Consider the following 15,729-nt stretch of genomic DNA (forward strand, 5'->3'; position numbering starts at 1 on the left):
AAATTTTAGAGAATGATTTAAATTGGGGAATTTTGGGGTTAAAAACACTTATATTGGGGTTTAGGTGAATGGTAAAATGACATAGTATCAAGATAGAATAGTTAGGAAAAGACCCAAAGACCCTAACTTAAAGCTAACGCAACCCTATCATGTATGCCACCACGGCCATCTAAGGGACCACGAGCCATCTTGGCAGTCTTGGTCCTTAGACCAGTGGCTAGGGAGGATCCTTCTTGCCTTGGACCTCCTTACGGCCAGATTTGTGGGTCGTCTGGCCCTTCACAACCCGTCTAGTGGTTCTTGAGAAGAGGCTGGCTTTGAGGTGGGTTTTGCCTCCTTTATGCGGGCATCAAGACGCCTTGTATGCCTCCCCACGAGCTATTAAGGCCCTCGTGAGACGGGTGCCTGCCAACCATGCCCGGGAGAACTTGCCATGGGCCACCACACTGACCGTGGTCCCCTTCACATCCCGTTTGGGGCACCGTGGACAGTCTCTAGTCTAGGTGTTGGCCTATGTGTCCTTCCCATGTCCCATTTTTTACCTTTCTCTAGTTCAAGTTGTTACATGTTTCCTCTCTAATTTTCCTTGTAAATTCTCCATTATCAAGTTGTATTATTGTTATTTTGATGGTATGTTCATGTTTTGTTAAGACTTGTGATTCACAGATTTCTTTAATTAGAGGTTTTGGGTTAAAATCGATAAAATTGTAGATTCTTATAAGTTGTTGGCTAAGTTGTTGTATTCTTTTTTTATTGTTATTTTTTTTATTTTAGGTTCCTTGGTTTTTGTTTTCATTTTTTTCCTCAGGATAACCCCTTTTGAACCGATTAGGTTGTTTTTTTTTAGGTTAGCTTTTTTAGTTATAGAAACTTAAGAACTATAAGTTCATCACTAGTTAGAAGATACTTTAAATAATGAATTTTGTTAGATTGACTTCATGAGAATTTATTCTTCAAAAAAGCATAAAAAGATTGAATTACTTAAGTATAGACTCATATACTTTCTATTCAAGACTCTAAAAAACAAAAAAATAACTTAGTTATTCAATGTGTTAGTTGTGAAGATTGAAATATTAGGTAACTAAGTTCTAAACTATTAATGTGCCATGTGTGGTGAAAATTTGTGCATTCATTCCTATTAAGACATCTAAAACGTGCCCTGTGTGTGGAAACCTGAACTTGGTGTTTGAACTTGTTGAATGTGATCAAGACATTTCTTATTTAAAACTACATTTTTACTATATTGTGATACTCATTTAAATATTTTCTCGAGTTGACCGTTTTTGAGCCCATAACCTATTTCTTTGTATAGCCATGTTATGTTGCCTTTTCTTTTGTTGATTAGCCTCAGATTTTTTTTATCTAAAAATTCTTAATGAACTTTGATTTGAAAGATTTAGAGAAGAAAATAGAGATGTGAAAAAAAGAGGTGGATAAACTTTAAGAAGATGAGCTATGTGGTAAAGAGGAGTTAAAAAATAGTGTCCAAGTGCGAATTATCTATGCTTGGTGTAAACCGAGAATAAAAGCAAAAAAAAAATTCTACATGACTTGACTATACGGAGTTGAGTAAGAGTAGAAAAAGTCTGAAACTATCCTTTGTAGCAATTAAGCCGTGAAAAAGGGGGCAATATCTAGAGGATAGGGGGAAAAGGGAAAGTACCATAGAAAGTTGAAAGTAAGGTGAAGTGAGAAAAAATGAGTTTTATTGAAATTATTTGTGCCTTAAAGTGCATAGTAAAAGCAATAACTATTTTTAACTAAATACCTGTCATGACCCAACCCACTGGATCATGCGGGCACCTACTCTAACACCTAGATAAGAGAACCCTCAAACCCAAACCGATTATAAAATGGGGAAAAATAAACAAATCATAAGCTAACACCCTATATGAAATTACCATAAATTCACTTAAATACCCAAAGTTATTTTACAAGAAAACATACTAACACCCCCAAAAACTAGTCTAAACAGGTATAAGAGCTTCTAAGAGTACAATTTATAAAAGAAATAAAACACATTTCCCACCATAAGAAAGGAAAATAAAAGTTTTCGGTGCACATCATCTTCTTCACATATGAAACATCATTAAACCTATAACTAAACTATGCCAAGTGGCATATCAAGAGTAGTATCACTACAAACAACATGTACTAGTAAGCATCATTGATCGACCCGAACCTGCCACATAATATAAAGTCAACATTTAGAAGGGAACATGCAATAAGAAAGTTACACCACCCCAAGTCTCTATCAACATGCTTTCATCATCCTAGGTATAATACCCATAAACTAGTACACTTTGATCCTAGCCTTCTACCTTATTCCGCTGCCAACACTACCATTAAACATTCGACCCTCTTGCCACTCTAAGCTTCCCAAGCCTACCCTTTATGTCCCCCTAAGGATTTTTAAGCCTACATATTATGTCATCTTAAGACTCATGATATGATATGCTTATCATGCCAATGCTTTGTCCTCTCCTTATAGAGCTTCACATTCTTATAAGCATGGAGTCTGAACTCCTCCAATTCATGTAGCTGGTCCATGCGTTTCCTCTCGGCTAACTCCAGATCCCAATTCAACTTCTTTACTACCCAATACTCCTGATGTTCCAACTCAGCTGGAAGGTGGCACACTTTACCAAACACCATGTGATAGGGAGAGATCCATATTAGTGTCTTATATGTTGTCCTATACGCCCATAGTGCATCATCTAGCTTCATCGCCCAATCCTTCCTTTGAGCATTCACTATTTTCTATAGAATTTGCTTCACCTCATGGTTTGACACTTCCAAATGTCCGTTGTATTGTGGGTGATAAGTTGTAGCCACCTTGTGACGCACCACATACTTAGCCAAGATATTCTTCACCAACTGATTTATGAAATACTTCCCTCTATCGCTGATTATTGCTCTTGCAGTCCCAAACCACGTGAAGATGTGCTTTTTTAAGAACTTAAGAACCACTTGGGCATCGTTTGTAGGCAGAGCCACTGCCTCAACTCACTTTGGCACGTAATTTATTGCCACAAGGATATAGTGATTTCCATTGGATGGTGGGAAGGATCCCATGAAATCAATCACCGAGACATCAAATATTTTGACCTCCAAAATGTTTTGCAATGGAATCTCATGTCGTCTGGAAATAGTTCCCATCCTTTGGCATTGATCACAACTTTTCACGTAACCTGCAACATCTTTGAACAAGGTTGGCTAGAAAAAACCTGATTGGAGCACTTTATGAGTTATGAGCTCACCTCCATAATGACCCATATATGCGGACAAGTGTCAACTATCTAACACTTGTCTCATCTCAGACTCAGGTACACATCTCCTCATCATTTTGTCAGGTCCCTACTTGAACAAATAAGGCTCATCCCATATGTAGAAACGAGCATCATAATTCAACTTCTTCTTTTGTTGGGTAGTTGTGCCAGGTGGAAACAATCCACTCACCAAGTAGTTGATAGTGTCTGCATACCAAGGTAATTCAGTTACCTCTCAACACAATAAATGTTCATCGGGGAACTCCTCTCGGATCTTCCTTTGCTCACCAACATGCCACGAAATCTCTAACCTGGACAAGTGATTTGTAATCTGATTTTCAGAGCCATTTTGATCCTTGATCTCTATGTCGAACTCTTGCAGTAACAGAATCCATCTAATCAGTAGTGGCTTTGCATCCTTCTTATTTAAGAGGTACCTAATAGTTGCATGGTTAGTATAAACAACAACTTTAGTCCCTACCAAGTAAGATCTGAACTTATCGAAGGCATAGACCAAGGCTAGCATTTCTTTCTCGGTCACTATGTAGTTGACTTGAGTTGCATCCAGTGTTTTGCTTGCATAGTAGATAGAATGAAACACTTTCTCCTTTCTTTGGCCTAAAACTGCCCCTACAGCCACATCACTTGTGTCACACATTAGCTCGAACAGAAACTCCCAATTTGGAGAAGTCAAGATTGGAGCTTCTATTAGAATTCTTCTACAAAGCCTTAAAGGCTCGAATACACAGCTCATCAAAGATAAATTTCACCTCCTTCTCTAGTAGACTACACATAGGTTTTGCAGTCTTAGAGAAATCCTTAATGAATTTCCTATATAACCTAGCATGATCCAGGAAGGCTCTCATCCCTTTTAACAGAGACTAGGGGGTAGCTCTTCAATTACCTCTACTTATGCACGATCAACTTCCAGCTCTTGCTTTGACACCTTATGGCCTAGTACAATCCCCTACATCATAGAAAATGACATTTTTCCCAATTCAGGACGAGATTAGTTTGTTCACATCTGGCAAGCACCTTTTCCAAATTTTCTAGACACATGTCAAAAGACTCCCCAAAGACTGAGAAGTCATCCATGAATATATCCACAAAATCTTCGACCATATCATGAAAAATGGACATCATACATCTTTGGAATGTGGATAGGGCATTGCACAGCCCAAACGACATTAGCTTGAAGGCATATGTCCCATACGAACAAGTGAATGTAGTTTTCTCTTAGTCTTCTAGCGCGATCACAATTTGGTTATATCCTGAATAGCCATCCACCAAACAATAATACTCTTGCCTAGCTAACCTGTCTAACATTTGATCAATGAAAGGAACTGGGTAGTAGTCCTTTCTAGTGGCCTCATTTAGTATCATGTAATCCATGCATATGCACCACCCTATCACCGGCCTGGTTGGAATAAACTCATTCTTTTCATTTGTAATCACCGTCATGCCTCCTTTTTTCGGCACACACTGAACCAGGATGACCCACTTGCTATCAGAAATGGGGTACACAATACCTGCATCTAACCATTTGATAACCTCTTTGCGCACCACATATTTCATAACTTGGTTTAATCTGCATTGAGGTTGTGCACTCGGCTTGTGGCCCTCCTCCATAAATATCTTGTGCATGCACAAGGCTGGGATGCCATGTATGTCAGACATCTACCAGCCTATCGCCTTTTTTCTCCTCTTCAACACTTCCAAAGAGGCTTCAACCTGCACTTCAGACAAAGCTGCAGAAAGGATTACGGGTAACATTTCATTGACACCTAAGAAAGAATACCTGAGATGAAAGGGAAGATCTTTTAACTCTAACTTTGAAGCTTCCTTGATGGACGGCTTGGGAGGGTGTCCTAAGACTCTATTTAATGGTTCCACAAGCTTTCGTAGCATACTCACATTGGGAATATCTAGAATACTAGCCAACTCTTGGGCTTCATCATCTTCATCTATATCCTGCCCAATCAACACTCTTTCTAGAGGGTCTCGTGCTTCAACATACTTGGTTGTTGTTTCTTCATCAATGATTGTGATTGCTGGCAATCCTCATATATCGCAGGCAACCTCATTGCTTTGTACACATCAAAAACCTCTACTTTGTCATGAGCCCTCATTGTCAATCTACTTGCCGCCATATCAATCAATGCACCTCTAGTAGCCAGGAAATGGTGTCCCAAAATGAATGGGACCTCTGGGTCAGGCTCAAAATCCAGGATGACAAAGTCTACGGGGAAAATAAGAGATCCCACTTGCACTAATACATCCTCAATAATACCGTCTGGCCTTGCTATATAACATTCAGCCAATTGAAACATTATGGTAGTAGAGGCTTGGGCTTTCCCAGCCCCAATTTAAGAAACATGGATGTAGGCATCAAGATGATACTTGTGCCCAAATCACACAACCCTCTTGCATCGATGCACTTAACAATTTTGATTTGCATTGTGAAACTCCCAGGATATTTCAACTTAGTAGGCAACTTGTTTCGAATTCTAGAACTACACTCCTCAGTAAGTGCCATTATTTTATACTCCACCAACCTACTCTTGTTAGCCACAATATCTTTCACATATTTGGCATACTTAGGAATGCCTTACAAAACATCAATCAAAGTCAAGTTAACATGTACATGTTTAAGGAGTTCGATAAACTTACCAAAATATTCATCCTCCTTCTACTTTTTGAAATTTTGTGGGAATGGAGGAGGTGGTTTTGCTTTTGGTTCATCATAGATCTTTGGCTCACTTGGTCCAGCTTCATCTGTCATCCTCCCTTTTTCTACAACAACTTTTGTTTTTGGGGTCAACTCCTCCGGTGGACGACCACTATGGGTACTCACAGCATTCACTTGTTTTGGGTTTGGGTCAGTGTTGCCCAGTAAACCCCCTTGTGGGTGACATTTTTGGTTACTAGCAAATTTCCCAAATTGTTTCTCCAAGTTCTGAGTTGCTAACTGATTATTTCTCACATCAGCGGCTAGTTGAGCTTGATCAGCCATAATTTTCTTCAGCATCTCTTCAATGCTCATGCTATATTGCTAGTTTTATGTTGATCCCACTGGCCCTGTTGTTCATAGCTTTATGCATTTCCCTAGGGCCTATATTTATTTTGTCTTGAACCTGATTCTGATGTCCTACCTAGGAAAGATTTGGATGATTTCGCCAGCTAGGATTGTATGAGTTACCATAATTTTGATGACCCCCTCCTCGCTATGCATTCCCTACAAAATTCACAGCCTCCGGGTTTGCTCTACATACCTCTGCAGTGTGATCTCCAACCCCAAAGATCTCACACCATGTTGGTGGTTGTTGCACCACATTTACCTGAGCTTGTTATTGTCCTAGTGACAGGTTGCTGAATTGTGTATTCATCATATATTGCATTGCATCAATTTGTGTAGTTAACGTTGTCACTTCATCTACTTCCAACATTCCAACAGTCTTTTGCACTATCGGTTTAGCTCCGCCTCCATTCCACTCAGGATTACCTTATGATATTCTATTCAGCAAGATGAACAGTTCAGCATATGTCTTCTCCAAAGCTTGTCGACCTGTAACGGAATCAAGTAAAATTTTGGTGTTGGGTTCCAACCCTTCAATTAAGGTGTGGACTAACACCTCGTTAGCTTGGTGATGGTGTGGACAACTTAACAACATAGATTTAAAACTGTCCCAAGCCTAGTAAAAGTTTTCTTTTCCTTTCTGGCAGAAGCTCAATATATCACTTCTTAACTTAGCTATTTTCCTAGATGGAAAAAACCTTATCAAGAACTTCTGTGTAAGATCGTCCCACGATGTTATGGAGTTTGCTGGCCCAAAGTTCAACCATCTTTTTGCTTCCCCTAACAGAGAAAAGGGGAATAGGGTGAGCCTCACATAATCAGAGTTCACTCTAGTTGGAGTGTAAGTGTCACTGATCTCAAGGAAATTCTGGATATGCACTTTTGGATCTTCATGCGACAGACCAGCGAACTGTCCATTCGAGTGCAATAGTTGCACCATATTCTACTTTAATTCAAATCTACCACCAGCTTCAGGTTTCTGGATGCATGAATTAACATTGGTGGTGCGTGGAATTTCCACGTCTATCACTTTCATCTCTGCCATCACTGCAGGTGCTTCTTGTTCAACCCTTTCTACTGGAGTTACTGGTTCACTAGAAATAAGAGGAACATGGTAAGTGAGTCATCTTTGCCTTCTATAGTAACGAATAAATCTTTCTGATTCAGTGAGAGACTCTACAAAGTCATGATCGTCTTCCAATTTGAAGTTTCAACATTACCTGCAAAACAAATATCTAAAATCAAGTTGTCAACACTTGCACAAATAATTTAGAAACTCAAAAATTAAATACTTGTTGATTTTAAAGTCCCTGGCAGCGGCGCCAAAAACTTGTTGTGCCCAAATGCACACGCAAGTGTACGTGGTCACTCAAGTAATACAGTGACTCTTTCAAGTCGGATTATCGAACCCAAAGGACTTTAAATCGACAAACAATAACTTTATTGTAACTAAAATAAATTCACTTGTGTGATAGAAATTTGCAGGAGTTTGTTTAAATTACTAATATTAAAACACTTACAACTATTAACTAATTAACAAATGATTCAGTTCCAAACAAGAATTTCACAATTTGAGAGAAGTACAAGGGTTGTAGCATGCACCGATTTCAAGCATAATAAAGATTATTCCAACATTCGACATGTTATCCTTGTTATTGATTCACAAGGTTGAATTTATGATCATGGTCTCGCGACCTCTAATCGCCTACCACCATTGACAACCTAACTACATCGTTAAGCGGGGATAGGCATGAATCAACTGTGGAACATTACGCTATCGTCTTGTCTATTAACCAAACGAGGCATATATGTATATTTCTATCCTATAGGTGAAACATCCTAAGTTTGTACCCTAGAATGAACTTGTTCCTCACATTCCTTGGTCTATATATCCATTCGTCTTCCAAGTTCAAGAGTGGAAAAGAGTTTATTTTAATGTTGATTAGGCATCAAAATAGTAAAAACTAGAATGTAAGAATAACTCATAAGAAAACTCGTCTCATGCTAGAGATAAACAATATTATACTATCAATCATAGCTACAACCCTAAAATAAGGGAATTTATCCACTCATAGTACGAATCATTATATAATAATGTTCAAAGATCATTCAAGCATTTACCAAAATGAAAGAGTAGAAGAAAAGCCCTAGGGTTCGTCACAAAAATCGCCCAAGTCGTGTTCTCTTCTTTTAAAAACTGAATAATTAATAAAATAATACAACTAGAATATTTGTAGGGTGGAATAAATCACGTGACCAAATCTTGGAGCCTAGGTTCGCGACACGGACATTTTCCTCGCTTCACTTTTTTAAAACTTCATTCCTCCTCCGCGACGCGTAGATATCGCACAATCCATTGGTTTGTGCACTTCGTTTGTCACATTTCATCTTCCAACTTCGCGATGCAGAGATGCTCATCTTCAGTACATTTTTCAACTTTTTGGCCATTTCTCCTTAGCAACTTCAACTTCCATTTGTCTTCTCTTCGATGACTTCCTTTTTTTTCTCTTTTTTCTTACTTTTCTCCCTACAAACACCTAATCATATTAGTCAGAGGAAACATAATCAATTGACTCTAAAATGCAATTCAAACTACGAAATTAGATCTCAAACTTAACTAAATATATGGGATAAATTGGTTATTAGGCATATAAATACGCCTAAGATCAGTAGGCTACGCCTTACCAGTATTTAGATTAAGCTTGTAAATGTAAATTCATGTTGAATAGCTAGATTTGGGGTGGGTTATAGTTGAATCATGTTTACTTATTCGAATTCAAGCCTTAGTGTATTTCGGGTAGTTTTTGGGAGTTCTAGCATGCCTAGTCTTGTTGCGTGATCATGTTCTGCCTCATAGATTTTGTATTGTTGTTGTTTTGGTAGATCGTTATCGGACTTATCTTAGCAATAGGCTACTGATTGCCTTAGACTTGTGTTTTGGAGCTGATAGGCCTTAGAAATTCTCAAACATCGCTTCATATGGCTTAGCTCTATGTAAATTGATATAAAAAAAACTTAGGTTTGATAGTATGATCCTTAGATAGGCGACAAATCAACACATATGACCATTCATCCATACTTTCCCCTGTCTTTCGACCCGGCATGTTTGTTGGTAATTTAGGGTCTTTTGTTTGTTTGTATTTGGATCTTAGATTTGGAGATGGAGTGGATCCCTAGTGACTTGACGAATGGTTGTGCTCTATGGTTGGGTCCTGGATGAGTAAGAATGAAGAAGTTAGAAGCATTTGGAGTCCATAATCTACTATTCGAGGTCTGTAGTCTTAACTTTTAGCTGCGATTTGTGATCCATGTGTACCTATCATCTTAGGTTTGAGGCCCATGTGTATTTTCTTTAGCCACAGTTTGAGACCTTGCTGTGTCACTTTAGTTGCGTTTCATGGCCCAACACATATCTATTAACCTCGGTTCGAGTTCAGGCACACCTCTATTAGTCGAGTTTGAGTCCTGACTTGGTGATTCTATGAAGTACCTATTGTTTGGTACTCATACTATACTCTGCATCTATTTTTGTGATGCAAGTCCGAGCACTAGTCATCAGCATTGATTTTGAGCCTGCTATCGAGATATCTGGAGATCGAGGGTGAGCTTATGGCATCTTGGATCAGTCTATCTCCTTCTGTTTATAGTTTGACTAGTCTTTTGTACTTGAGACAAATAGGTATTTTTTGGTCCACTTTTGGGACTTTTACTCTTTTTAGTAGCTCTGTACTTGTGACTACCCCGATTTTGGGATTGGATCTCTTGTTTTGGTTGTGTATATCTTGTGTTGTTCTATTTTGACCGTTGCTTTTGTTAAATAACTTTCTTTATCCCTTGTTTCTTGTTGTTTCTACCAATATACATGTTACTTATAGTTTCGGGATATGGGTTGGCTTACCTACTAGTGGGTTATGATAGAAACCATCATGACTCGAGGTTTTGGATCGTGACACTAGGCCCCTTGCTAGATTGGTTAAAGTTGCTAGACTCCAATGGGAAACGATTTGATCAATTGGTATTGTATGATTGGAGATCTTTTTATTGTTGTACTTCTTTTATTTGGGTCATGATTGTGTCAACAGTAAACAATGATCACTAAGTTATCCATAAGTAGGGACAAGAGACCTCTAAAAAGCAAGAAGTTGTGCCTACATTTGGAGCTTAGAAAGCACTTGCTAAATCTACCAAGCTCATATAGAAATATGTTCCTAAATTTGTAACACAAAAGGGTGGTAAGCACATAGAAAATGAAAAATTTTCTACAAATTCCCCTATCAGTGGTGCAACATCTTAAGAGGGATCATGGGTTAATAAAGAGCACCAATGTGGCTTCTAAAAGTGTCAACATCACCGTTGGCACTAAAAATATTTTCAAAATATTGGCCTTTGGTGATGATACTGCACTTGCTAGTAAATAGCAAATGAAGAGTATCAAAAGTGTAGGTATTGATCCTCCCCAACCTTTTTTTTCTTAATGATTATTGTCATTGAAACATAAGGGGGTTTAATAAGTTATACAAGCACAGAGAGATGACTAAGTACCTAAAAGAGAAAAATGTAGGGCTCATTGCAATCACTGAGCATAGAGGCAATGTTAAATTTGCACAAAATATAGTGAACAAAGTTGCTGAGAATCGGAGGTGGGAATCACACTATATTTCTACTAGAAAGGGTATGCTATTATAGGATCCAAATATAATCAATGTTAATGTATTACAAGTTCATGACAAGTTCAACCATGTACTAGTGAGCATTAGAGGACTGAAATTCTTACATCAATTCATCCATGGTCTGTCGAGCATTAGAGAATTGCAATTCTTACTTTTAGCTATATATGGGATACACACTGTATCATATAGACAAACACTCTGAAATGAACTCAAAAGGTGTCATACCAAATTCAAAAACAATGAATCTTAGTGGGGGATTAAAATGCCATAACGGAATTGGATAACATGTTATATGGAGATGATGTCCAAGAAGAAAAAGTAAGAGATTTATGCAATTCCTTTAGGATACTAGTCTAACATAATTGAATGTGCAATGAAGAATATATACATAGAGAAATGGAAACACATACAATAAAATAGGCAGAGCTCTAGTTAATTCTTATTGGATGTTGCAGATTAACACTACTAGTGTAACTACCATGGAACCATTATTCTCCAATCATTCACTTTTATGCTAGCCATAGTTGAATAGAGATTATGGACTCACAAGCCTTTCAAATGTTTCAGTTACATGGATGATAACCAAGATTTTCAAGGTATTGTAGTTGACTATTGGAGAAGGTGATGAGTTGGTATTTTGTTAACTCATTAGACTCAAATTCATGAATTATTGCTATGTTTTAATACTAATTGAGGAGATTTAAGGCCTCAATTCTCTTGTATGCTAGCATTCCTTGGAAAAGTCAAGTTTGAAGGATTTGAAGCTTAAAATCAATAAAACACACTAGTGAAGGAACCGACATTCCACATGAATAGTTGGTGTCCCGGCTAAACTCCAACTGGATTAAAGCAAATTTTCCAAGCATCGGCAAATCATTGGCGTTGTACAATTCTTGATCGGGTTCTACCGATCCTATAGCAGGTGCTACTGAAGAAACTAAAGGCTAAAGGGGCAATGAGATTGGAGTTGAACAGTCTTAGATCAACGTTCTACCGGTCTAGCGCAAGTTGAAGAGGAAACTTAACAACAAAAACGTACTTAGAGGATAAAGTGTTTTCTTTGGAAGGTTCCAAGGACTGAACAAGTATTTGTATCATTATGTATCTTTATCTTCTTACCAATTGAGAATAGTGGAGAGAGAAGAACTTTTTTGGAAAATTTTGTGGTGATAGAATACAGCTAAGAACTTTACTTGCTTGCTAAGGAAGAAAACTCAAATTTGCATCTTTTGAGCTTTGGATCTCATAATTGTTAATCAAGTTTTGCTTGAAATTAAGTTTTTCTATATGAATATTATCTCTATTTCTTCAATTATGAGTATTTAAATCTATAGCTAGGGGTGTGTTCAAGATGTGGGTGTAAAACTTAATGAGTAGATTAATCAATTCTAAAATTAGTTGTTATGCATGGATCTATTGTCGTCTTGAAGTTTTAATTAAAAATTAGTGGTTACAAATATTGATTGAGCCTTCTAACACTATTTTGGCTTGAGAAAGCAAAATAGAGTTGGGTAAGACTTCAATAGTGAGGACTTGGTGAAATTAGTCCATGAATTTGAGTTAGAGATGGGATAATGTGATTAATTTTTCATTTAAGGATATGAGTTAGGGATAGTATCCACTCAAGCAATACTTGGTGTTCTATTGATTAGGGACTTGGAGTTCGAGAGAAATCAAGGGATATACATTTGATAGTTCGACAGAATATCAAATGTATCCTAGAACAAACACTATCCATATGTATTAACCAATGTGGTTTTGATTAATCTTTACCTATTGTGTTGAAACTCCATCGAAATGTACACACTCCTAGTCATTTCCAATCTTGGTAGAACTTATTTGTGGTGTCTCCTTACATTTGATTCTTCATATTGATAATTTATAGAATTCCCTAAACCCCCCATTTTATATATACACTTGTTGATAGTACAATGTGCTAGTTTATTGTGGATTTAAATATCAATTGGAGAGTGATCATATTTGTCAATCCTTATGGTTCAACTCCGACCTAAAAAATTGGATATTTTTTTTCATATGACCGTTTATACTATAAAATTGAGACATAATTGAGTGTGTATTAGCATGTATGATATTAATTCAACTCTACCATTTGTTTGACAAAAAACTAGTAGTTGTCAATAATGATATGAAACAAATAAGGCAAAAGAAATTTTCTAGTATGAATGTTACATTAAAAAAAAAAAAAACAAGTAAAATCCTGGAAATGCAAGAAAAAATAGGTGATGACCACTATCAAGAACTGGTTGATAAGGAAAAAGACATTAAGAATACATTATGAAAATTACCAAAATTGAAGAGAGTATTACCAGCAAAACTATAGAGTTCAACGATTAAACTCAGAAATTCCAACCCAACCTTCTCTTTTACAAATATGAAAAGTAAGGTAGCTTAGAATAGAATTACAAACCACAATACTGAATGTGGGAAAATAATATGCATACCGTGTAGGCCATTGAAGCTGAAATTTATAGATTCTACCAAGGACTGTTAGGCACTAATACAACTTTCATTCCACATAATAAATATCAATCTAATGTTATGAAGAATGGATATGTTCTTGCTAGAGATTCTCAATTACAACTTATTCAAGTTGTGTCTGTTGAGGAAATGTACCAAAATATTTGTGATATTGATGATATGAAGGCTTTAGGCTATAGTGATTTTAGTGCCTGCTTTTTCAAGGAAGTATGGCATGTGATAGGGGTTGATATCACAACTGCTATTATATATTTTTTAATGCTTCATTGATGTCTACGAATGTGTGTATTACCAATATTACTCTAATTTCTAAACTTAATAATCTTATTATAGTGAATGAGTATCGGTCTATATCTTATTGTACTATGTTATAAAAGATTATTTCTAAAATTAATATTAAAATGTTACATGGGATTATAACATTAATAGTAAGGAATATCTAAACAATTATTCATGATAGACTCGTAAATGATATATCATATTGATTCATAAACTTGTAAAAGGTTATGGACATAGGACATTTTACCTAGGTATATGTGAAAGGTTGATATGCAAAAGATTCATGAATCAATTGAATGAGTCTTTCTTGAATAAGTACTAATATTATGTCTTAATTTACTTGATAGATTTATTAGATGGATCATGTATTGTATTTCAACTGCTAACTATGTTATAGTGGTGAATGATAAATTGACTAAGTCTTTTGCAACAAAGAAAGGTTTGAGGTAAGGTGGCCCAGTCTAACCCTTCATGTAAATATTATTTATGCATGGAATAACTGAATAAGTTATTGACAATGTTAAAAAGTGATCCCAATTTAACTATCATCCTAAGTGTGGGCTAAATATAGTGCAACTTAGCTTTGCAGATGACCTACTCTTGTTCCGTAAGGGGTGATATTATTTCAGTTGAAAAACTCTTTGATTATTTTTAAAAGTTATATGTTGTCTCGGATATGATTGCTAACACATATTAAACCTTTTTTAAGACATGAATGTTTCTTCTCACTAAGCCATATTGGATAGACTATAATTCTCAAAAGAAAACTTTTCTTTCATGTATTTGGAAGTGATCCTAAGCATTAAGAAACTATATGTAATTAAGTGTATCTTAATTATTTACGAATAATGAAAAAAAATTTATGCTTCTTTCTTATAGTAAAAGATTGCAACTATTAAAGTTAGTATTATTTGCAATTCAAACTTTCTATGCTCAAATATTTACCCTGTACAAGAGGTAATGAAAATAATTGAAGTAATATATAAGTATTTTCTATAGTGACACAAGATCATCTAAAAAGAAAATGGTGGCATGATAGCAACCATCATCCAAATATTGAAGGGTGGAATATTTTGTATGTACACACTTGAAGTTGTGCTATTGTTTGTAAAATGGTATGAAAATTGTATGATAAGGAAGACAAACTATGGACTAAATGATTGTGTGCGGACTATTAAAAAGGGTAACCTATCTAGAATTTATTTCCTAATCATGCATCATGAATGCTGGAGAATATACTTTAAAGTTGTCAAAACATTCAAGGAAGATGATTTTGATTATTTACATGTGCATGAGTCCAAAAATTTATTCATCAAACATGTCTATCTTAAGCTCAGAGAAGATCATACTAAGGTAACATTTTTTTGTAAATTTTCGAGCTCCTAAGTGAATATTCATCTTATTTCTATCACTTTATGATAAATTCTATATCAGAGATAAACTTAAAATGTGACACTTTATTGATAATAATATCTATTCTTTATGGGGTTCATGTGAGGAATCCATGGATCTTTTTCATTTTTTTGCTTATGTCCATTCTCAATAAAAGTGTGGGAAACACTTCTATTCTGGTAGGATCATCCAAGGAGAGCTATGCCGTGATTTGCAAAGATAACATATATTATATCAAATATAAATAAGAAAGATGCTTCTTCTGAAATATTTTGAATTACATTAGCTGATCATGTGCATTTGATTTCACTGGAGAGGAACAATACAGTCTTTGAAGAAAAGTGTAGGACTCCAACAATGTTCACTATTTTGATAATCCACGAGTCAATTGCTAGAGGTGTTTTGAAGCCATGACTTCCAACAAGAATTACTATGTTGAATTACTATTCCTAATGATTGTTTGTGTTTACTATTCTAGTAGTATGTAATTTGATGATTCAATGTTGCTAGAGCTTGAGACTCTATCCAAACCCAATTCATTTTT

At 36.2% G+C, this 15,729-nt stretch overlaps 2 protein-coding genes and 1 non-coding gene across 3 annotated transcripts in view; 2 read left to right on the forward strand and 1 right to left on the reverse strand.

Annotated features, from left to right (window-relative positions):
• The window catches only part of LOC125872914 (actin-related protein 5), a 1,108,764-nt gene that overhangs the window by 333,843 nt on the left and 759,192 nt on the right, over window positions 1-15,729 (forward strand). The gene's annotated exons all lie outside the window — the stretch shown is intronic.
• On the reverse strand, window positions 4,947-5,805 carry LOC125873699 (uncharacterized). Its single transcript, XM_049554571.1, has 3 exons — window positions 5,670-5,805; window positions 5,287-5,571; window positions 4,947-5,017 (listed from the first exon to the last, which is right to left on the reverse strand). The coding sequence occupies exons 1-3, from the start codon at window positions 5,803-5,805 to the stop codon at window positions 4,947-4,949; spliced, it is 492 nt and encodes a 163-aa protein (XP_049410528.1).
• On the forward strand, window positions 6,912-7,018 carry LOC125875349 (small nucleolar RNA R71). The gene has a single exon (XR_007447412.1). It is a non-coding gene; the product is annotated as a small nucleolar RNA R71 (small nucleolar RNA).

This window comes from Solanum stenotomum, chromosome 8 (genome assembly GCF_019186545.1).
Source record: "Solanum stenotomum isolate F172 chromosome 8, ASM1918654v1, whole genome shotgun sequence".
NCBI classification, from domain to species: Eukaryota; Viridiplantae; Streptophyta; class Magnoliopsida; order Solanales; family Solanaceae; genus Solanum; species Solanum stenotomum.